At 51.8% G+C, this 19,937-nt stretch overlaps 2 protein-coding genes across 3 annotated transcripts in view; one reads left to right on the top strand and one right to left on the bottom strand.

Annotated features, from left to right (window-relative positions):
* COG4 (component of oligomeric golgi complex 4) overlaps positions 1-15,604 on the top strand; it is a 16,648-nt gene extending 1,044 nt beyond the window's left edge. The window contains exons 1-19 of one of the 2 annotated variants that reach the window (XM_026856652.1): positions 222-386; positions 930-1,012; positions 1,730-1,844; positions 2,583-2,757; positions 3,354-3,547; positions 4,020-4,125; positions 5,402-5,559; positions 6,124-6,182; positions 7,560-7,693; positions 8,211-8,329; positions 8,685-8,851; positions 9,527-9,692; positions 11,144-11,206; positions 11,678-11,794; positions 13,460-13,552; positions 13,848-13,931; positions 14,253-14,354; positions 14,735-14,863; positions 15,120-15,604. In XM_026856652.1, the coding sequence (XP_026712453.1) occupies positions 240-386; positions 930-1,012; positions 1,730-1,844; positions 2,583-2,757; positions 3,354-3,547; positions 4,020-4,125; positions 5,402-5,559; positions 6,124-6,182; positions 7,560-7,693; positions 8,211-8,329; positions 8,685-8,851; positions 9,527-9,692; positions 11,144-11,206; positions 11,678-11,794; positions 13,460-13,552; positions 13,848-13,931; positions 14,253-14,354; positions 14,735-14,863; positions 15,120-15,254 (2,346 nt within the window). In that variant the 5' untranslated portion in view covers positions 222-239 and the 3' untranslated portion in view covers positions 15,255-15,604. Of the gene's footprint in view, positions 1-221; positions 387-929; positions 1,013-1,729; positions 1,845-2,582; positions 2,758-3,353; positions 3,548-4,019; positions 4,126-5,401; positions 5,560-6,123; positions 6,183-7,559; positions 7,694-8,210; positions 8,330-8,684; positions 8,852-9,526; positions 9,693-11,143; positions 11,207-11,677; positions 11,795-13,459; positions 13,553-13,847; positions 13,932-14,252; positions 14,355-14,734; positions 14,864-15,119 lie in introns of those variants that run through there. The other variant, XM_026856653.1, reaches the window with a different exon arrangement.
* Positions 15,605-16,261: 657 nt separating this feature from the next.
* Positions 16,262-19,937, bottom strand: part of FUK (fucokinase) — a 7,192-nt gene continuing 3,516 nt past the window's right edge. The window contains 10 exon segments of the mRNA XM_026856651.1: positions 16,262-16,671; positions 16,870-17,093; positions 17,632-17,731; positions 17,930-18,117; positions 18,191-18,310; positions 18,460-18,603; positions 18,740-18,967; positions 19,062-19,228; positions 19,316-19,526; positions 19,767-19,937. The exon segment at positions 19,767-19,937 is cut by the window's right edge and continues 97 nt beyond it. Coding sequence (XP_026712452.1) covers positions 16,555-16,671; positions 16,870-17,093; positions 17,632-17,731; positions 17,930-18,117; positions 18,191-18,310; positions 18,460-18,603; positions 18,740-18,967; positions 19,062-19,228; positions 19,316-19,526; positions 19,767-19,937 — 1,670 coding nt within the window. The 3' untranslated portion in view covers positions 16,262-16,554.

The following is a 19,937-nucleotide window of genomic DNA, read 5'->3' as shown; positions in this document are numbered from 1 at the left end:
CAGGTGTAGGGGGGGGTTGCCCGAGGCCGCGCCTGAATGATCACGGGGCGATGGGGGCTGCTCCCCGTACCAAGAGCTTCTCCAAAAAATCCTCAGCAGTTTTCTGACGTAGAAAACTTGGGTAGCGTGAGCCTCCCGAGCTGCCAGGCCGATCCGAGCGGCCGCAAATGTTCAGGCACCACTTTCGGCAACCCCGACGGGCCTCACGGCCGTACCGAACGCGTCAACTGCATTCCAAGATGGCGGCGGCCACAGCTCCGGGTCCGAGGGCGCTGGGGGGGGAGGGCGGTGGTTCGACTGTCTCTGTCCTCTCCATGGAGCGGATTCAGTCGCTTACCGACCTGGCGGACCTGGAGGCCGCCTACAGCCGCCTGTGTGAAGAGGAGGTGTGTGGGGGGCGGGCCCCCGGCGGCGATGGGCTGCGGCGGGGAGGGCTGGGCTGGGGTGGTCCGGGACGCAGCCCCCCGGAGGTGTCCGCTGCTCTAGACCCCTTCAGCCTGCTGTTTGTCGCGGCTTCCTTAGTCGTCCGCATCCTTTGCAGAGTTATTAAATACGGGCCCAGCCATCCCTCGGGCCTGGTAGTAGATGGTGTCGCCTCCGTGGAACTGGTGTCCCTGAATTGTGAGCACCCTGCAGTTTCAGGGTCCTCCTGCGCTGAAACCTCGGCCATGGGAGGAGTTTGTGACTTAGCTGACTAAAAAATGTGCAATGAGGTTTGACATTTGAACTGATGCTTTCAAAAGGCAAAAATATGAAAAATGACAGGATTATACTGAGAGTTTAGGAGGGAATTTCTTTGTCACATGAGCTCTTGGAAGTGCTAAGGCCTTGCTAGCTGCATGTCCTCGACTTGGATGTAGAGTCTGATAAGTTGCTGGCCTGGAGGAGAGCTGGATTCACACAGGACTTCCTTCGTCCTTTTCTTTCAGAAAGTCATGCAGGAAGAGCTGGATGCCCTCCTGGAACAGCAAAGCACTATAGAGAACAAGATGGTTGCACTTCATCGGATGGGGTTAGTGATCCCCACCGTCTCCCCTTCTTCCTGCTTCTGCACCCTGTTCAGTACCTCCCTGCTTACTGTATGATGTGAAAATTCCTTTCAGCAATGTGAGGGAAGCACATTCATTCTCAGAATATGTCAGACTTTAAATCAGTTTGTGGTAGTTGGATCCTTATCCCCAGGCACCCAGTTCTTCTCAGCAGCACTAACAGAGAACATTGCTGTGCCCTCACGCAGACTGATCCTTTTTATCATAGGCTGAGCAGTTCTTCAAAGGTCAGACCCCAAAGATTGTCAGGTTTCAGCATCAATGCTTGGAACAGATGTGTTGTGTCAGGCTGTTTACAGGTGCGGACCAGCATTACTGCTCTTCATGGTAAGTTTGTGCAGGCAGTCTGGAAAGTCATCCTCAGTGGCTTCATGTCTGGTAGAAGCTTGGAGCACAAATTTACAGACTTCATCTTCCACTTCAGAAGTGCAGAGTATCATAAAGCTTCATTGGCTTGTTCACACCCTGTCTGGTAGCCAGAGGGTTGTTAGTCTGTTTGTGCAGTCTCTTCCAAAGCAGTCAGTTTGATTTTGATGCTTTGCTCATGTAGGAGGGGCATGAAATGAGAGATACTGTTGCTGAGAGGAATAGTTGGGTTTGGAGCAAGAACTATCCTGCTGTTGCAGACCATCCTGCTACTTAATATTTACATCTCATGTTCAATTTGTTTGTGTTTCTAGCCCTAATTTGCAGCTCATCGAGGGAGATGCCCAGCAGTTGGCGGGTATGATCACCTTCACCTGTAACCTGGCCGAGAACGTCAGCAGTAAAGTCCGCCAGCTTGACCTGGCTAAGGTAACTGGACTGAGGGGTTGTCTAGGACTTGTCCCCTCCAAGCCATATTCTGTCTGCTTATGTGCTCACAGCACAGCAGAGAAATGTGCTCTTTTCTTTAGTGGGCAGGTGGACTGGAAACTGCTTTGTTCTTTATTTTAGCAATATCTAGTGGTAGTGGTATCTTGCTGGCCTCCTGGATACTGCAGGGTGCAAGAATAATAGTGCATGTGTTATTCCATATAGTGACTGATTCTTCAGCATCCCCTTCTGTCCATGCAGCTCCTGGTAGACTGTGGTGAATAAGATGAAGTTAGTCTTCATTAGCACTCTTTTGCCAACTCTTGCAGCGCTGAGGACAGTGGAGATGGTCATTGTCACCCAATAGTGGTCAGGAATCCAGGCTGTTATATTTTTTGTACAGGGATAGGCTAGGAGACATCAACTCCCAGTGCTCAGCACATCTGCTGAAATCAGAACAGATAATGTCTGGGTGTATCTCTGGTGTCTGCCTGTTTGTTTGTGTATGGCCTCTGAGTTTGTTCAATCTGAGTTTTGACAAATGCTGTTTCCCTTCCAGAGACATTGGTCTTATGGCTTTTTAAGTAGTTTGGTGTTTCTGCTTATGTGATCATTTATTCTGTAGAGACATATCACTTCAGTCTGTTTCTTCCTTTTTTCCCTCCACACTGTCTTATCATAATTCCTTTCTCTGGTCCAGCCTGCAGCAGGCAGCCTTACCAGTTGCCTTTCTTGCAGAATCGACTCTATCAGGCCATTCAGAGAGCTGATGACATCCTTGACCTGAAGTTCTGCATGGATGGAGTTCAAACAGCCCTGCGAAATGAAGATTATGAACAAGCAGCAGCTCATATCCATCGCTATCTGTCTCTGGACAAATCAGTGATTGAGCTCAGTCGTCAGGGCAAGGAAGGTAAGTACTGTTTGTGAGGAGAAGCTGATAAATCACCTTTCTAGTAGATAACTAAAGGCTGCATGATTTCCCATGGCAGATAGCCTCAGCCCAGTAGACAAAGCAGAAGATCTAATGGTAGCCAAAAATCTTAATATGTTATAAAGTAACAGAGATGAACGTTTTTGAAGTGTTCTTAGGTTTGAATTGTCATTAGTTGAAAGGAGAGTTCCTGGCACACATCTTTAATAGTATTTCAGGTGCTAACTAGGTGATGGACAAAATGTTCAGGACAAAAGAAGTGAGGGAGAAGGCTCTGTCAGGGAGAACTATTGCAGTGTTATGGTGTGCTACCAAGGAGAGCAACTGGAAATGAAGGATCCCTAAAAGAAATGTCCTGGTTAATGTGTTTGCATCCTCTGTACAAGACCACAACATTAGCTGTGTGTAGATCACACACTTGCCTACCTTTCTTTGCCTGTAGGGGAATTCCAGTGTGTTTTCTGCCTTCTCACCCTAGGGCTGCAGTGTTGGTCTCCTGGGAAAAAAAGTAGCCCTTGATACAGTGCTAACAATTTGCTGACACTTTTCCCTTTCTCTTCTGTCCATTTGACCAGGGGGCATAATTGATGCCAACCTGAAGCTCCTGCAGGAAGCAGAGCAGCGCCTGAAGACAATTGTTACAGAGAAATTTGACACAGCTATGAAGCAGGGAGACCTGCCCCAGGTGGAACGGTTCTTCAAGATCTTTCCTCTGCTAGGCTTACATGAAGAGGGGCTGAGCAAGTTCTCGGAGTACCTCTGCAAGCAGGTAATAGGTTCTGTGAAATATGCTGTGTGTTGTCTGGTCTCCTAGGGAAAAGCAAATTCCAGTCTCTGTCAACAGATGTTGTGGAAGGAGGTCTTGGTTCTGGCTTCTGTTAATCTTAGAAACCAGCACTGGCTTTAGTTTGTCTTTTTCCCTGCATTTTGAGTCCTGGGATGGGCTTTCTGGTGTCTGAATACAGATCCCTCTGGCTGGCTGGCTTTTCCTTCTGTCTTGCTCTTTGTTCTTGCTTAAAACTTATAAAGGGAGCCTGGAAAGAGAAGAGCAAGTTTTGGCCTCTCCTTGACCCTTGAGTTTTTGACAAGAGAGGAAAGGATTCCTGTTCAAAGGAGGAACAACAGCAATAGCTCTTGCAGTGGGAAGGAAAAAGCTCTACAAGGCAAGAGACAGAGGACCACCTTATGGGATGAAGAATATCTTTAATTGTTACCAGCTGAGGGGTCCTGTTGTCATGCAGGTGGCCAACAAAGCAGAAGAGAACCTGCAGCTGGTGATGGGGACAGACATGAGTGACCGTCGAGCTGCTGTCATCTTTGCGGACACCCTAACACTGCTCTTTGAAGGTAATCTTCGTTGTATCTTTGCTGATGGATTGAAAATAGTCTGTGATGTGATTATCCATCAATTTAAATGCTTTTAATTTTAGCTCTAGGAGATTAAAAAATGCCGCCTTCCCCTTTCAGCTATGGGAGTGTCATGCTAGAGGGACAGAGACACAGCTAACAGACTTTTTCTCAGCCAGGAGAGGGCATTACAATAAGTAACCTTTCCTACTACAACTTGCGCAGGCTCAAAGTGGATTTGCAAAGGATTTGTCAGCTTCCTCCAGGAATTGGGCTCTTCCTGTTCTCCTCGTCCTCAAAACAAATGGGTATTCCCTGAAGGTTTCTTCAAACATGCAGCTCGCCAGACAAACAATCAGATCCCTTAAGACTGAGCAGCTGTTGGTGCCTCCAGGCCTGGCTCTTCCAGGAGCTTGAAAGCAGAGAAGGAAGGGAGAGAAGGGAATGTGAACACTCTGTGGGAATGTCGCCAAAGACAGGAATTGAGATCCCATGGTGATTAACCATCTTCTCTATTAAGTCTGCTGTAATTCCAGGCTGCACCGCTGCCAAGTCACTCTCTCAGCCTGGCACCCTTGGTGCCTTTGAAGGTCCTTAGAGACGCCGAGGCTTTCTTGGCAGTAGCGTCAAAAGAGGGGGAGTGTTGCTTGGAGCAGAGTTTGTGAGAAGGAAGCAATATTGTAGAGATACCTCCTTGGAGATGAGCTTCTTTTCCAAGGAGGTCTTGTCTTCACTAATGCTTGCTCTCTTGGGCATCAATGTGACAGATAAGAGCAGAGCTTTCCCTAGGTTGATTTTCCTAGCACCACTCTTCTTTTACAACCTGTCAGGTGCTGAAAGCTGAGACTGGGTTTGGATGGCAGTTATGCCCCCTTCCAGGTTTAGCTTGTGCAGCTTTCTCCTGTGGAAGCTTCATACCTTTCTACCCTGCATCTTGCTGGGTAGGAGGGCAGCTGACACACATCACATGGCAGGAGCTCTCTTTAGGAAGAGCGATGGCTTCTGCTCCAGGAGATTTGCATTATAGCCTTGCACTAAACAGCAGAGAGGGTGGAAGGTGTCATATGCAGAGAGAAGATGCCATGGAATGAGGGGTGGTAATGACAGGCCTTCAGTGAAGCGCTACAGGGTGGCTGGACAGTTTAAACTGTTTATCTGGGGAGTGAACGATCCCTTGTTAGGTCCTGTCTGTGGACTTTTGTAGCTCTGTTCTGGGTCCAGACTGGATGGGAGCTCCTGCTGGAGTCTCTCTCTTGCACTTCCCCTCTCCCTGCAGGGATTGCTCGCATTGTGGAGACCCACCAGCCCATCGTGGAGACGTACTACGGGCCAGGGAGGCTGTACACCCTCATCAAGCACCTGCAGGTGGAGTGCGACCGGCAGGTGGAGAAAGTGGTGGACAAGTTCATCAAAGAGAGGGACTATCACAGGCAGGTAAGAGGAGTGTAGTGCTGCCTGACACAGCCAACTGCAGCCTCCATCCAGCTCCATGGGGCTCCGACTGCCATAGGGGTGTCAAAGTTTGACCTTGTGTATTGAGAGAAACCTTGCTTTCTTCCATATTTCTGCTGATGGCTGAAGGGGTCCAGCTTGTGGCTATGCCTTCTATTGCCGAGAAGGATTCATTGGGAGCACGCTAGATGGACCCTGGGCACAGGATTCTTTGCTCTGCAGCTCTGTAGGGCATTTTCGGTCCCCCTTCCCCCCTGTCTTGTTCCTGCTCTGTCTGTTAGAGGCAGGGTTGCTGTAACTGTCTCACGGTCACACACCTTGGTGCCTCTGCTGCAGTTCCCATCCCAGTGCCCTTCCTGGCAGGCTGAGCTCTGTCTTGGAGGAGGAGGTGAGCTGATGCAGTTCCCTGCTCTGGCAGCGCTTCCTGCAAAGCATTCCTGTCAACCCCCCTGAGTAAGCACCTCCTTAGGCTACAGCACGAGAAGCAGCTGTTAACTCCCAGTCATCAGCAAAGACTTTGATGACTCTCTTTTTTTGTGATTGCAGTTCCAGCAAGTTCAGAATAGCATGATGAGAAGTGCTTCTGCAGAGAAGATTGAACCAAGGTACAAGCTAAACCTCTCTTTGCTCTCTAACCTTCCACTTCTGAGCTGTTATTAACACTATTTAGCATTTAGATAACTCTCCTGGTCTTCCAGAGGCTTTGTGGCTACTAAAGCATAAAATCCAATTGTTAGATGCCCTTCACTGCCCTTTTATAAAGACAACTTCTGTGATGGTTTATTTTGCTTACTCATTACTTTTAAGCTTTGGCCCTAAACATCACTGGAGGGCTGGCAGTTTTCCTGCACGTGAAGGACTGAGACTGTAATTGCATGTGCCCACTACCTTTTGATGGTCAGTGTATAGTACTTAGAGTCCACGAAATGGAGCAGCTCCCTGGGCAGATAATTTGTGACAGAATCGGGAATAAATATTTGAGTTTTATTTAATCTGTATGGCTGTTGCAGCAACTCTGTAACATCAGTTTCTTGCTCATGAAGTGCTTTAAATATCCCTCCTTTTCTTCTTAAGTATTTGTATAGCCCTTAAGTAAGGCCATTTGGAAGTGCACCCAGACCTTCTGCCATCACATGACTTCTAAACATGCCTTGAAAGAAAACTTATGTTCCTCAAGCTGTCTCTCTGTGAACTTGCATGACTAATTATTTCAGTGGTAATATAGAGATCCACTTCTTATTTGCTCTGAGTAACTGCATGCATTCCATGTTTTCTGAGTTTTTGCTTTTTCATCCGTAAAATAAAGGTAATGGTTCCTTGTCCCACTCGTGTGTTGTGAGGCTTTGAGCAGGATTTGTAAAGTTCTTTTGTGCACACCAATGAAAAAGCTGCTATGACTGTCTTTTCTTTGTAGTCATCTCTGATCTGATTTCTGTGTTCTGCATTGTCACATGCTTTTGTGGTCTCATGTTTCCTGAGCTGTTGAGCTTAAAGAGATTCTTGATCATTTGTAGAGCAATACGTAAATCTGTGCACAAAAGCACATATATGGAGATGGTAGGGACCAGGCATTTCTAACGCTGGCCACGTAGGGCTCACAGAATCATAGCAAAACTGAGGTATGAAAGGACTGCTGAAGGTCTCTAGTCCAACCTTCCACTCAAAACAGTGCTAATTTTGAAGTTATATCAGGTTGTTTAGAGGCTTGCAGTACTTTCTGTGATTTTAAAATTTTAATTTCTCACATCCATGAGGAAAAAAGAAGCTTCTCTGTAATGACTTTTTCAGGATGTTTTGATTGTATGTGCATTCTCTGCACATACCAGTTATTCTGCTGAGCTTTGCCACTCGACAGCACAGATGGAAAGGGGCGGTATTGATCTCACAGTAAGAGAACAGAAAACACACTTACTTAACTGAGTTAAATTAGTGCCTCTCCTTTTGTAGTTTTACTGCCTTGATTCTTACTGTGTTCCTTCCAGGGAACTTGACCCTATTTTAACAGAAGTCACTCTGATGAACGCCCGCAGTGAGCTCTACTTGAGGTTCATCAAGAGACGAATAATATCTGATTTTGAGGTGGGAGACTCCATGGCCTCAGAGGAAGTAAAGCAAGGTAACACCTTGAATACCAATACTTGCGGGCTTTTTGCTCCTTGCAGTCAGAAGTGCAGATTTATCTGAGTCAGTGGCAAAGCAGAGTGACACAGGATCTGCAAAGACACTTTGGGAGCACTCTGTGAAAGGGGGTTGTGTAGCCTGGCCCCCCCAGACCTGTTTTCAGCGCTGGTTGTTTCCTTTAACAGGGAAGCCAACATTAGGAATGACTGCAGAGCTTAATAAACAAGGTCCCCAAAGAGAGGGAAAGCCCTTTGGTCACTGCAGGCCACAGGTCCTAGAGGTGGAAGGCACACGGAAAACAGGCTCAGGGTCTTGGTACTTCATGGAGCTCTGGAAATTGCTTTTGTCACCTGCAAGAGTCAGCTCAGCGATTTCAGCCCCACAGTTGAGGCCTGTGATTTATTCCAGGTTGGGCTTTGCAGATGTGTGTCCATGAGACTGGCAGCAAGGGGGTTAGGTGGAACTGCTTTCTAACACTTGGTCCCCACTGATGGTTCTCTTGTGTTCTGCAGAGCATCAAAAATACCTGGACAAGCTCCTCAACAACTGTCTGCTGAGCCGCACCATGCAGGAGCTTATTGGCTACTACATCACCATGGAGGAATACTTCATGAGGGAGACTGTCAACAAGGTAGGGCTCAGACTGCTTCAATAGCCTTCACTCTGCTAGCGGCCGAGAGCCCTGTGTGTGCTCCACAGTCCTCTGCTGAGCATCCCTAGGGAGCAAGATGAGTACGCGGCAGGTCTGCAGTTGCTGGGAAGGTCTTCTTTTTGTCTTGGCCTTGAAAAGCAAGTGGTTGTTTCTGAACTTTGACTCCAAACATACCTAAGTGTTTTCCAGAGACAAATCAGCCAGAGCTTCTGAAAACTGGGATGAGTGGTGCCAGCCCACACACGGGCAGGCTGGCGGTTTGGTCTCAGAGCACTGCTCTGAGAGGGCACCTTTGCTCACTGAGCTCAGGGCGCTGAGACAGCTTTCTTTGCAGGCTGTTGCCATGGACAGCTATGAGAAGGGCCAGCTCACCTCCAGCATGGTGGATGATGTGTTTTATATCGTGAAGAAGTGCATTGGGCGTGCTCTGTCTAGCTCCAGCATAGACTGTCTCTGTGCCATGATCAACCACTCCACCACCGAGCTGGAGTCTGACTTCAGGTAATGAAAATACACCAGGTTCATTGTAACTTGCCTCTACCTCACATTCTGCAAACAGTGTTTGCTGTCAGATAGCCTTCCTTGTGTTCCTCGCCTTTGAACCTCTGGTTTGTCACCTCTGTGGAAGATACTCATAGGAAGCAGCATCAGGTGTGGTGTGGGAAGCTGGAACTGGGCATAATTTTCTCACAGTAGTGGTGGTCACCTGTAGGACAAACAGAAAAAGGAACCTCAGGCCCAAAATCCCTATGAGACCAAGTCATCACATAGCATTGGAGTGCCACCCAGCTTGATGGTGCATGGTCACCTCTAACTGTTTTCTGGGTTGCCTGTGAGATTGCTTAACTTGAACTTGGGGTGAGCCTGCAGAAACTACCCAGTTCCTGTTTTTCATCCCAACATGGGAGTGGGGAACTGTGCCTGAACAGAGCAGGGAGCTGCAGGCAGGATTTTTGGGAAAGCTCAGAAGCTGAGTGGTTGTGTTTTTTTTAACAGCCTCATGTCCTTTAGGTCCTGTCAGGAGATATTTGCCAGCCCTCTTTTGTCCCTGTGAAGTTCCACCTACCTTGTTCAGGTCACAGCTCAGCCAGAGTGCTGTCCCCTGTCACAGAGAACTACTCTTCTGTGGCTTGCAGTATTTGCTCTAAGCCCTGATGTGTTTTGCTTGCCCTGTAGGGAGGTTTTGTACAACAAGCTGAAGCAGGGCTTCCCTGCCACAACCTTCCAGGACTTCCAGAGAGGAGTGACCAGTGCCGTGAACATCATGCACAGCAGCCTGCAGCAGGGCAAGTTTGATACCAAAGGCATTGAAAGCACCGACGAGGCCAAGCAGTCCTTTCTGGTGGGTTTGGTGCCTGTTCTGGTGTAGAATGAGTTGGGGTGAGGGGAAAGACAGTGGAGAGCTCCTGGGAACGGGATTGGTGCAACTATTGCATGTTCAGAGAACCTGAAAACCTGAGGGGTGGCCTAACTTCGGATGTCTGTTAGATACTTCTACCTCGCCTCATATTTGTAGGTTTCCACACCAGGCCTGTGCAAGTATGATCCTGTAACTGCCTCTTGGGCTGCTATGATGCTGATTCCTTCTGGGCTGGGGAAGAGTCTGTGCTCTGTTGAGATGTCTGTCAATCCTATTCTCCACATACTCTGCACAAAGGTGGTGGGAGAGCATCTCATCCACACCTTTCTCTAGATGAAAAAGTTTCCTGGCCCAGGTTCAGGGCTCCTTCATTCTTGCTTATCAGATCAGAGAGCTACCATTAGAGCAGGGTTGTCTGCTCTGCTTGGCCTGCAGGATCCGCCTGTTGCCTTCTCCCAGCAGCAGCGCTGCAACTCTCTGTGCGCTCGAGCAGGCCAGAACATGGCAGTGAGCATTAGAGACCCCTTGGAGAGCATTTGAAGGGCTCTCGCTCCCGTCTTCTGCAGCATAACACATCCTTCCCCATGTTGGGATTCTGTATAGACCTGGAACTGTGGAAAACACCTCACTGGGAGAGCAACTCTCTCCTCTCAGCCAGCCCTGTTGTGTGAGCAGACCTGTGGGCAGAGACTCAGAGTGCTGCAGGGGGGTTGGAGTGGGGCTGGCTCACTCTGACTTGTCTCTCTCACTGTAAGTTTCTGTGAACACTCTGTGCTGAAGAGGTTCCTTGGAGCTTTCACTGTACAAGGAGAGAAGGCAACAAAAGGAACAGGAGGGACTGAACTCTTCCATTTCATTAAATTCTTGGTTACAGGTTACTGCATTTCTTGAAGGAAAGTGCTTAAAATGTCAGTTCTCTCACTGGAATTCCTCATTCACCTGTCAGCTTGCCTCATTTCCTCGTCTGCCCAAACCCCAGCCTTATACTGACATTTAGTTCAGCTTCAGCAGGCAGAGAACAGTCTGTTCAGTGAAGAACAGATACTCATCTGGCAGGAGGGTGCTGATTCCTCCTGCCTAGATACGAATGCCTTCCTGCCTCCTCTGCTTCTCTGGACACAGTGGGTAAAGCATCACCTCCAGCTGCTCTTGATCTGTTGTTCTTCACGACACTGTCACAGAAAGTTGTCTTCCATCAGTCACTCACAAGTGGGGCTTCACTGCAACACTGTGGACAGAGTGATGAGGAAAAGAAGTGGAGTAAACTCTCAAACTTTGTGCTAGTTGCAGGTTCAGCACACATGCTCAGTTACTGTAGTTCAGCTTCATGTAGCTCTGTGAATCTGTGATGCTTTGATCACACGGTAGCACCTCTGTCTCTTAAATATTTGCATTTCAGCCTGTACTGTGTTTTGTTTGTTTTTTTTTTCCAGGTGACCTTAAACAATGTGGAAGTCTGTAGCGAAAACATTATGACCCTGAAGAAGACTTTGGAGGTGCAGTCTGGATTCTTTACTGTTTTTTCCTTAATCAGATTTATGATATCCTCCCTTGGGGGGGTCGAGTAAACCACCTGAACCTTACTGTGCCCTAATTCCTGAGGTCTTTGCCCTCCAGCCTTAGGAAAGCAATTTGAACTGGCAGAGCAATCTCTGGCTGATAGTAGCAACTGGAAATACCAGTTTCTCCAGCTCGACCAACCTGGCAGAGGCCGGGAGCCAGTGGAACAACATGAACATCATTGAGAGGTTGTGTTCTCTGGTGCTGGGCTCGATAGGCCCTGGCTTCCTTCCTTGCTGTCCTCTCCCCAGCTGGAGCCAGCAGCCTGTGCCTTTGCAGGGGGCAGAGTTTGGTGCCTGTCCTATCCTGCAAGCATGCTGGTGGGCAGCCAGAGCTCAGCAGCGTGAAGGAATAGAAACTGCCCAGGTTATTAATCTGCAACTTGCTCGTGGTTCTCTTCCCTGCAGAGTGACTGCAGCAAACTGCTCAGCCAAGGCTTCGGGGGTGAGCAAGCACAGGCCAAGATTGACAGCTGTCTCTCTGACATGGCTGCTGTCTCCAACAAATTTTGTGACCTGCTGCAGGTGAGTGTCTTGCTGAGTTACTGCTGGCCTCCAACACTGGCTGGCCAGTGTCTTCAAGGAGAGCTCAGGCAGGAATCATTTCAGCCCAAGGCCTGGGCCATGTCTGACTGCCGGAGTGCTGGGTAGGGGTGCAGGAGGGAGGCAGTTGGTCAGCTTTAAGGCACAGAGTCAGATCAAGCCGGTTTGCACAGCCTCACCAGCTGGCAGCTGCATAAAAAGCACTGGAAGCAGCTGCAGAGCCAGAAGGAATGTTGCTCCATGTGTCTTCACTCAGCACAGGCTTGTAGTTGGTTCAGCATTTTCAGGAGAAGAAATTATTAATAGCATTTCCATCTCTTCCATTTTCCCTCGTGGCACAGCACATTGTCAGGTTGTCCAGAGCCTCACTAGGTAATGCTGAGGATGGGCTGTATGTAGAGGAAGAGCTGCTCTTCTCTCAGGTTTGTCCTTCTTTCTCGAATGGAAATACTCCCCGGCATGGGGCAGAAGGCTCTCTGGCTAAATCCGCTGTCTCATATGGCATGCTGGGCCTGTTGCCCTAAAATTTCACCAGTGGTCTCTGACAGGGAGAAGAGCAGGAAGAACCTCATACCTCCTGTGGAAAGAAATCAAGCAAAACAGAGTATTTTGAACCAGGTTTGCTATCAGCTTTGTATTTCACGGAGGGGCCAGACTATTTTTTGTTTGGTTTTGTAGTTCACTGCAGCCAAGTGTCTTCAGACTGGTATTGCCAGCAAATCCTCTTGAGGCTTGTGGTCAGTATTGAAACCAAAGTTTAATCAGTAAGGACTAGAACTCCAGTTTAGCTCTAGTGCAGTCTTAAAACTGGCTGTAAAGCAATCAAGAGGCTGAGCGGCAAGCTGCTGCACTGCCTGAGTCACAGGCACATTGAATTTGCCTTGGAAAAGGACAATTGCCAGCAGGGCCAGCTCTGAAATGCCATTTTTAGTTAAAAACTTCCATCAAATGCCAGGCAGCATCGGTACCTGAATAGTTTCATGCTGGGTGAGCTTTCTTGACATCTTGCTGAGCCACATGGGGGTGGTTGGCAGGAGAGGGCTTTCAGAGAGCTCGCTAGCATTGGAGCGGACAGAACAGCCTTTGCTGACAGCCTGCTGCTCGGGGGAGATGGCGTGTGCTGGGGTTATGATTAATTCAGGGAACTAACTGTGGTTACAGCTTTTATCCTCCTTTTAGCTTCTCCTACTGAGCTAAGCTGCACTGGAGGTGGGAGGCATCAGCTGAGTCCAATCAGTGTCCTCCTGGCTGGTGCTGAGTGGAAAGGCTGGTGTTTGTGTCCTTTCCTACCCTGGTGGGATGTGAACTGAATGCCTCTCTCCTGCCAGGAAACCTCTGTAGCTGCGTGGGCAGGGGTGGGAGAAGCCAGAGCCCTTCAGACCAGGCTGTACATCAGCAGAATGGCAGCTTCTGGGCCAACAGCCTTCCTCTTCTTGTTGTTATGGTGTCCTCAGAGCCCTCCAGCACTGGGAGAGTGTAGGATCTGGGACTTCTGGGTTCAGTTCCCTGTACAAGTCTGGGGGTTGGTCTCCCCAGCTTGCAGTGAGGATGGGAGGCAGCATCAAGACAGCCTGGCTGTAAAGGCTGTGTGCTGTTGGACATTAGCTCTGCTCATTCGCTCCCCTCTCTTCTTCCTGTCCCACTCAGGAAGGTCTCAACGAGTTGAACAGCACAGCCATCAAACCCCAGGTGAAGCCCTGGATCAACCTATTCCTCTCTGTCTCCCACAACATTGAGGAGGTAAGGCTCAGCATTCTCTGCTTCCAGCTATACTTTGCACTCTCCATCCTCTGCTCAGCAGCACAGTCAGAGAAAACACTGTCTCATTCCCCTCAGTTGTCCACTGTTTCCTCAGCACAGAGTAACTAAAATACCCAGAACTTGCTCTGCATCCGAGCCTGGAAAGGGGTGTTTAGCTAGAGACGAGCTTGAGAAAACAGAAGGGGTGCAGTGCTCCAGGAAGGACTTCCCTTCTGGTCCTCTGGGCCATTTGCTGCTGTTCACATAAACTATCCTTTTTGTATTTCCATGTCAGGAGGAGTTCAGTGACTATGAAGCTAATGATCCTTGGGTCCAGCAGTTCATTGTCAATCTGGAACAGCAGATGACAGAGTTCAAGGTGAGAAAGAGGGAGAGATGTGGCAGCCTGCCAGGCTTTGGCCAGACCTCTACGTGCATCTCCCAACTCTTTCCCTGCTCAGGGGAACAGCAGAGAAAGATGTCCTCCAGTGCCATGCAGGGTTCTTAGAGCCCCAAACCCTTCTCCTATGGTTCTCAAAGCCTGCTTGCAGGCCCCACACACCTGGATTGCTGCTGTGGTGCTCCCCCCTTGCTGAGCCTGCCAGAGATGGGTCTTTATTTGAAAGCTTTCATAGGCTTGGCTTTTGTGCACCTCTGCTCATTTGTTCCTGACAAGAATGACATGGGTTTCTGCTTCCAGGCTGGACTGTCTCCAGTGATTTACGATACCCTCACTGGTCTTATGACCAGTCTCATAGCCATTGAATTGGAGAAAGTGCTGCTCAAATCCACCTTCAGCAGGGTAAGCAAAACACTGTCTCTACCTTGTAGCCTGCCTTGACTGCAAACCCTCCACCAGGGAACCCTCAGCAAAGGGATGGGGCAGAGCAGAGGCAGATGTTTCTTTAAAGAAGCTCTGCCACCACTGGTGGCCTGCTGAAGGAGGCACACACAGGGAGAAGATGTATTTTGTGATGGGGCTGGGCAAAGTTTACATCAATAAAGGGGCTGGCTTTTAAGGTGGGTCTAAACATAAGCCAGTTTAACCTGCAGTAAATGGTCTAACTGGAACGCTCCTGCTCAGAGACATTGCCCTGCCCCCCCCATAACTTCTGTTATTTGTGTGTTTGACGCAACCCCTGAGCCTGCTGGGAGAGTTAACAGAGCTCCCTCTCCCCACAGCTTGGCGGTCTGCAGTTTGACAAGGAGCTGAGGTCTCTCATAGCCTATCTAACCACGGTCACCACCTGGACTATCCGTGACAAGTTTGCCCGTCTTTCCCAGATGGCCACCATCCTCAACCTGGAAAGGGTGAGCTGCTCTTGGTCTGCTTTTATTAGGGGACTGTGGGAGCCCTAGCCGGCCTCCACATGGATTTACTGGGCTCATACAGGCATTGTCACACCTACAGGGTATGGAGAGGCTGGAAAAGTTGTCCCATGCCTGACGGCCGTTTGCCTGCAGGGTGTCAGTGACAAGAAATAACCATGACCGTAGCCAGAGTTTGAACTCACCTGTGAGGGTGGTCAGTGCTGAGTTGTCTCCTGCAGCTCTCCTCTTCCTCCAGGTGACCGAGATCCTGGATTACTGGGGCCCCAACTCAGGCCCACTGACCTGGCGCCTTACTCCTGCCGAGGTCCGGCAGGTGCTGGCTCTCCGAATCGACTTCCGCAGTGAGGATATCAAGCGCCTGCGCCTGTAGCAGGTGGGTGCGTGGGGCAGCACCACCATGGAGGCTGCGGCAGGAAGGCTGCAGCCCTGGACCCTGCCCAGCTGTTAGGCACTGTGTGATGGGGTGATGTCTGCCCTTCTGCTCCTGTTCCTCAGAGCAAAGGGCTTTCCTGGGCCTGGGAAGAAGAGCTGCCATCCTTTTGTGAGAGCAGAACCAAGGCAGCATGAGGAATCTCTCACATTGAGAGCAGCGTGACACTACTGAAAACCAGTGCTAGTCTGAGGGACAGGCTTGTGCTAGCTCCTGCCTCCCCTCATGCTGCTGCCCTGACGGAGACTGCAGGTCAGGAAATCTGGGGCTGGTGTGATTCAAAGAGGGGTTTGCAGTTGTGTTCCTTCTGTGCCACCAGCTTAAGGGTCAGCTACTAGAGTCCTACAAGTCCTGGTGGCTGCAGGGAGTGCTCTGTTGAGGGGAAGAGAATGATTTCCCTGTGGGGAGGGGGATTGGGAAACCCCTAGGAAGCCTCATGAGGAAGCAGGGCTGTGTCCCTGCCAGCTCGCTCTGCCCTGCACAGCTACTCTATGAATAAACCTCGCCTGGCTGAGCAGTAGCCTCGGGTGGTGTGTGTGGCTGTGGGCCTGGAGGGAGCTGGAGGTGTGGGACAAGAGTTATGCACCATTTCTCCTCTTCCAACCCCTGCCATGGCCTCAAGAGGAGCTTCCTGCACCCCCCCGCTGGCACTGGGACAGCACGAGTACAAACACCCGTGACCCAGCAGCCAGTGCCCAGCCTCACCATTGGAAGAGCTTTGCCCCCATGTCACCAGGCCCTTGCTATCCCACAGGGAGGGAGGAGGGGCAGGACCATGTGCTGAGAACAAGCTTTTTTAGTCCAAGACACTGCAGGGACTAGTAACTCACTGCAGAAATAATCTCTCAGTGTGGGAGAGGGACTTGATTCCAGGTCAAAGTGCATCCTTGGCACAGGAGCATTGCAGACCCAATGTGCAGCATTACAAATGCGCTTTATTTTTTTTCCCCTTTGAAGAGCCGTAAAAAACAGAGTGAAACCCCAAAAATCAGCCTGAAGGCCCTAAGCAAACTGTCCTTCCAGCAAGTCCACGCTCCAGGGACTCTCTTCCCTGCCCAGCCCATCACAGCCTCTCCAGGCCTTGTGGCTTCTAGGGCAAGTAGCAGTACAAAAAAGCCACATCAAGTCCGAAGGCTGGAAGCAGCTGAAGGAGCTGCCTCTGAAGCAGCAGGGACTTCCCTGCTTTGGAAGGCAGCTGGCTGCTCCCTCCCCTGCCAGGAATGGTCAGGGCTGAAGGCTGTCACACAGCCCTCCCCTCGCCGGGGTGAGCACTGTCCTTTTGATCGCATCCCACAACCTCCACAGAGAAACCGTCTGTGTCCACTTCAATGCTGTGGATGCTGAAGTTGCCCAGTCCCTAGGAAAAAAAAAAAAAAAGTTACAGGTTGGGATAGGAGCCAGCAAGGGACCTGTTCTCACCTCCAAGGTCCAGGGTAGGGCCAAGGGGGCAACCTCATCCCCCTCAGGGTGGGGTGAGAAGCTCTTAGTGCTTGTGCTGTATCAAGCATCTGCAAGCTGCCTGTGACAGCAAACCGCTTGGGAGTGCATGTCTCACCTCTGTTTTTGCCAGAATTTGGTGCAAAGCCTCTTTCTGTCGAGGGGCTTTGGTTAAGATGTAAAGGAAGCCGCCGCCGCCAGCCCCAGCCAAGCACTGCCCATAGACGTAGGGCTGGAGGGCATCCATCATGCGCCTGACGGCCCGCGGCTCGCACCCAGGGGCCATGCACTTCTTCTGCTGCCAGTAGCGGTCCAGACACCCGCCGAGGAGCGGCAGGTTACCTGCAGGGGAGAGGATATAGCAAACTATATGCCTCTACTTCTTGCCCAAGGGGCAGAAACCCACCTCTGTCCCTCCAGCTCAGCCCAAGCCAAGCTCTTTTTTCTCATCTACCCCATTCTCCCAGCTCTGCCTGCTGAGCAAGCAAACCCAGCCCTGGCCCATTGCTGTTTATTTTTAATCCTCCACAAGGGAAGAATTTGTTTGCTTTAATGCTCCAGCTTCCCCTCCACAGCATCCCAGCAGCCAAAGGCCAAATGAATGCACCGCACAAGCTATGCACAGCCCTCAGCCCCATCACAGATGGCTCATAGAAAAATCAATTTGGCCTAACCCCCATTTCACTCAAGCCTGACTTTTGGGACATTGCCTGCAACATGCCAGTGGGCCTGGGGGAAGACCTGGGGCTTCTGCAGCTGGAAGAACCTGCACCGCACCCCAGCTTTCCTCCCATTTAGGATTACACAGACTCTCCCTGGGGAGGTTTGTGTTTCTTCAGTGGTTAAAAGGGCCACCCTGGCCCAGGAAAGGGGCTCACACCTTGCCTCAAGGCCTGGGCACACTCCTCGGCATTGCTCACCAGCGCGTCAGCATTCTGCACGGTGGAGGGCAGCCTGGCGTACCAGTTCCTCACCACGTCCTGCAAGAGGTCAGAACGTCCTCGTCACCATCCTCCTGGCTCCAACAACGCCTGAGGACGTTGTGCTGCACCCGCAGCCTTTGGTGCCAGCTCTCATTGGAGTGGCAAAGCTCTGCACCAGTGACAGGGCAGAGCAGGGGACAGGCACCCGAGGCTGTGGGGGAGCAGAGAGCAGAGCCTGCGGCACCCGGGCGTTACCTGGAGCAGGTTGCGGGCCAGGCGAGTCTTCCCTGTGTACACCAGCAGCAAGTGATCATTGAGGGTCTGGGTGTAGCCGCTGGGCACAGGGATCTTCTCCACCTCCACCCTGAGCGGCAGCTGGGCCTTTGACCTCCCGATTTTGATGCCAGGCACCAGCCCGCCCACCTGGTCCTGCCAACCACCGCCTGTGGGGCAGAGGGTCCTCAGCCCTCGCTGAGCCCCCTGCCCTGCGGCCTGGCTGCACCCCCTGGCTGCTACCTGTGGTGAGCCTCTGCTCCAGGTGCAGCACGGCATGGATGAGGGACTCGGTGCTGGCAGCCTTCCCGGCCGCCCGGTACAGGGATGCCATCACTGCTCCCGCCAGGATGCTGCTGGTGCCTGCAGGGAGCACAGGCAGGGCCGGGGCAGCAAGGCACCACCCGTGCCACTGGGAGCCAGGGCTCCCGGCTGTGGGGCAGCAAGGGGGGTGCCCTATCCTGGTACTGGCACCAGTGGAGGACTCCCCGGCCCCTTCCCTGCAGACTTACCAAGACCAGACCCATGGGGAAGCTTGGACCAAGTGTGCACCTCAAATCCACCCCCGAAGCCCTCCCTCAGCTGGGCCCGTAGGGGTTTCTGCGAAGGGAGCTGCACAACCTGGGTGCAGATGAAGGCAGCTTTGAGCAAGGCTCCTGAAAACAGAGAAAGCAAAGCTGATGCCTGCTGTGCTACCTGCTCCCTCCCTCATGGTCCCCAAAAGGGCCACCCTGACACCACAGGGTCAGGACACTGAGGGGACATCACAGGCTGTGCAGGTTGGCACCTCACCAGGGGCATGTGGCTGGCAGTAATCCTGCAAGTGCTCCAGGTCCCGACACACCAGCTCCACCACCGCCTCGCTCCGTGGCGTCCCGCCGAGGCTGACGAGGCGCAGCTCCGGCTCACTGATGCGCCGCACCCGGGCACCGATGGGCCGGCACCCGTCTACCAGCACCGCCACATCCACCACGGCCCCCCCATGCTCGTATGTGATTGGGGGGGTGTCGCTCCAGCCGCCTGCCGAGGCTCACCATCAGCCCCCCATGGCACCCTGACTTCTCTTCCCCCACAAGGGAGAGATGTGGATCATCTGCCTGGGGGAGGCACTCACCAGAAAGGTCCAGGCGGGCTGGACACGCCACCTGCACCCAGTGCCCCAAGGGTGGCAGCTCTGCTGGCCCCACGGTGACAAACTGGCATGAGGACATCACTGCCTGCCGGATGAGGATCTGCTCAGCCCCCTCATAATGTCGAGCCGCTCTCAGCAGCAGAGCAGGCCTGGGAAAAGAGCGGTGCTGAGCCCCCCCGCTGCCGCTCCCCAGGCACCAATGCCTGCAATGAGGCAGTGGCTGCTCACAGCCTCACCTGCTCATCCACTTCTGCCGCTCAGCAGCCAGCTCCCGGACACCACCGGCGATGTCACCGCTCTCCAGCAGCCCAAAAGCCACAGCCCACTCCCTGTTGGCAGCGGGCCCGCTCCGCAAGCCCCCTTCCCCTCGCGCCATGCAGCCCAGGACATCAGCGATGCAGGCAAGTGCCCGGGCTGCGATGCCAGCATCACCAGCCGTGGAGGCCACTAAAAAACAAAAGAAGGCTGCAAAGCCATAGGCAGGCTGCAGCCACCCCAAAGCACCCCACTTCTGCAGTAAACTGGCTCTTAGGAGGCTCTGAGAGGGACTTGCACAGCTAGTCAGACACCCTGGAGGTGCATGTCCATGGGTTCTTGCAGTGGAGGGGGTCACTGGAGGGGGTGGGAAGCACTGAACAGCCCTGATACCCAGAGATGCAAGATACAGCTTGTGCGAGTCCAGCTCACCCTCGTCCAGCGTGCCCAGCATGGCCTCATGGTAGCCCTCATGGACAGCACTGCGGGTGAGCGGCAGGAGGCTGCTGTCCTGGCGCCCCAGCAGCACCCGCCGCACCTTGCGCTGGCCCTGCAGGAAGAAGAGGGCCCGGCGGGCACCCAGCTCGGCCGCCTTGTCCAGGC

Source organism: Athene cunicularia (genome assembly GCF_003259725.1).
Source record: "Athene cunicularia isolate RWA chromosome 11 unlocalized genomic scaffold, athCun1 chr11_part1, whole genome shotgun sequence".
NCBI lineage: Eukaryota > Metazoa > Chordata > Aves > Strigiformes > Strigidae > Athene > Athene cunicularia.
This window is presented reverse-complemented; position numbering and strand designations above follow the sequence as displayed.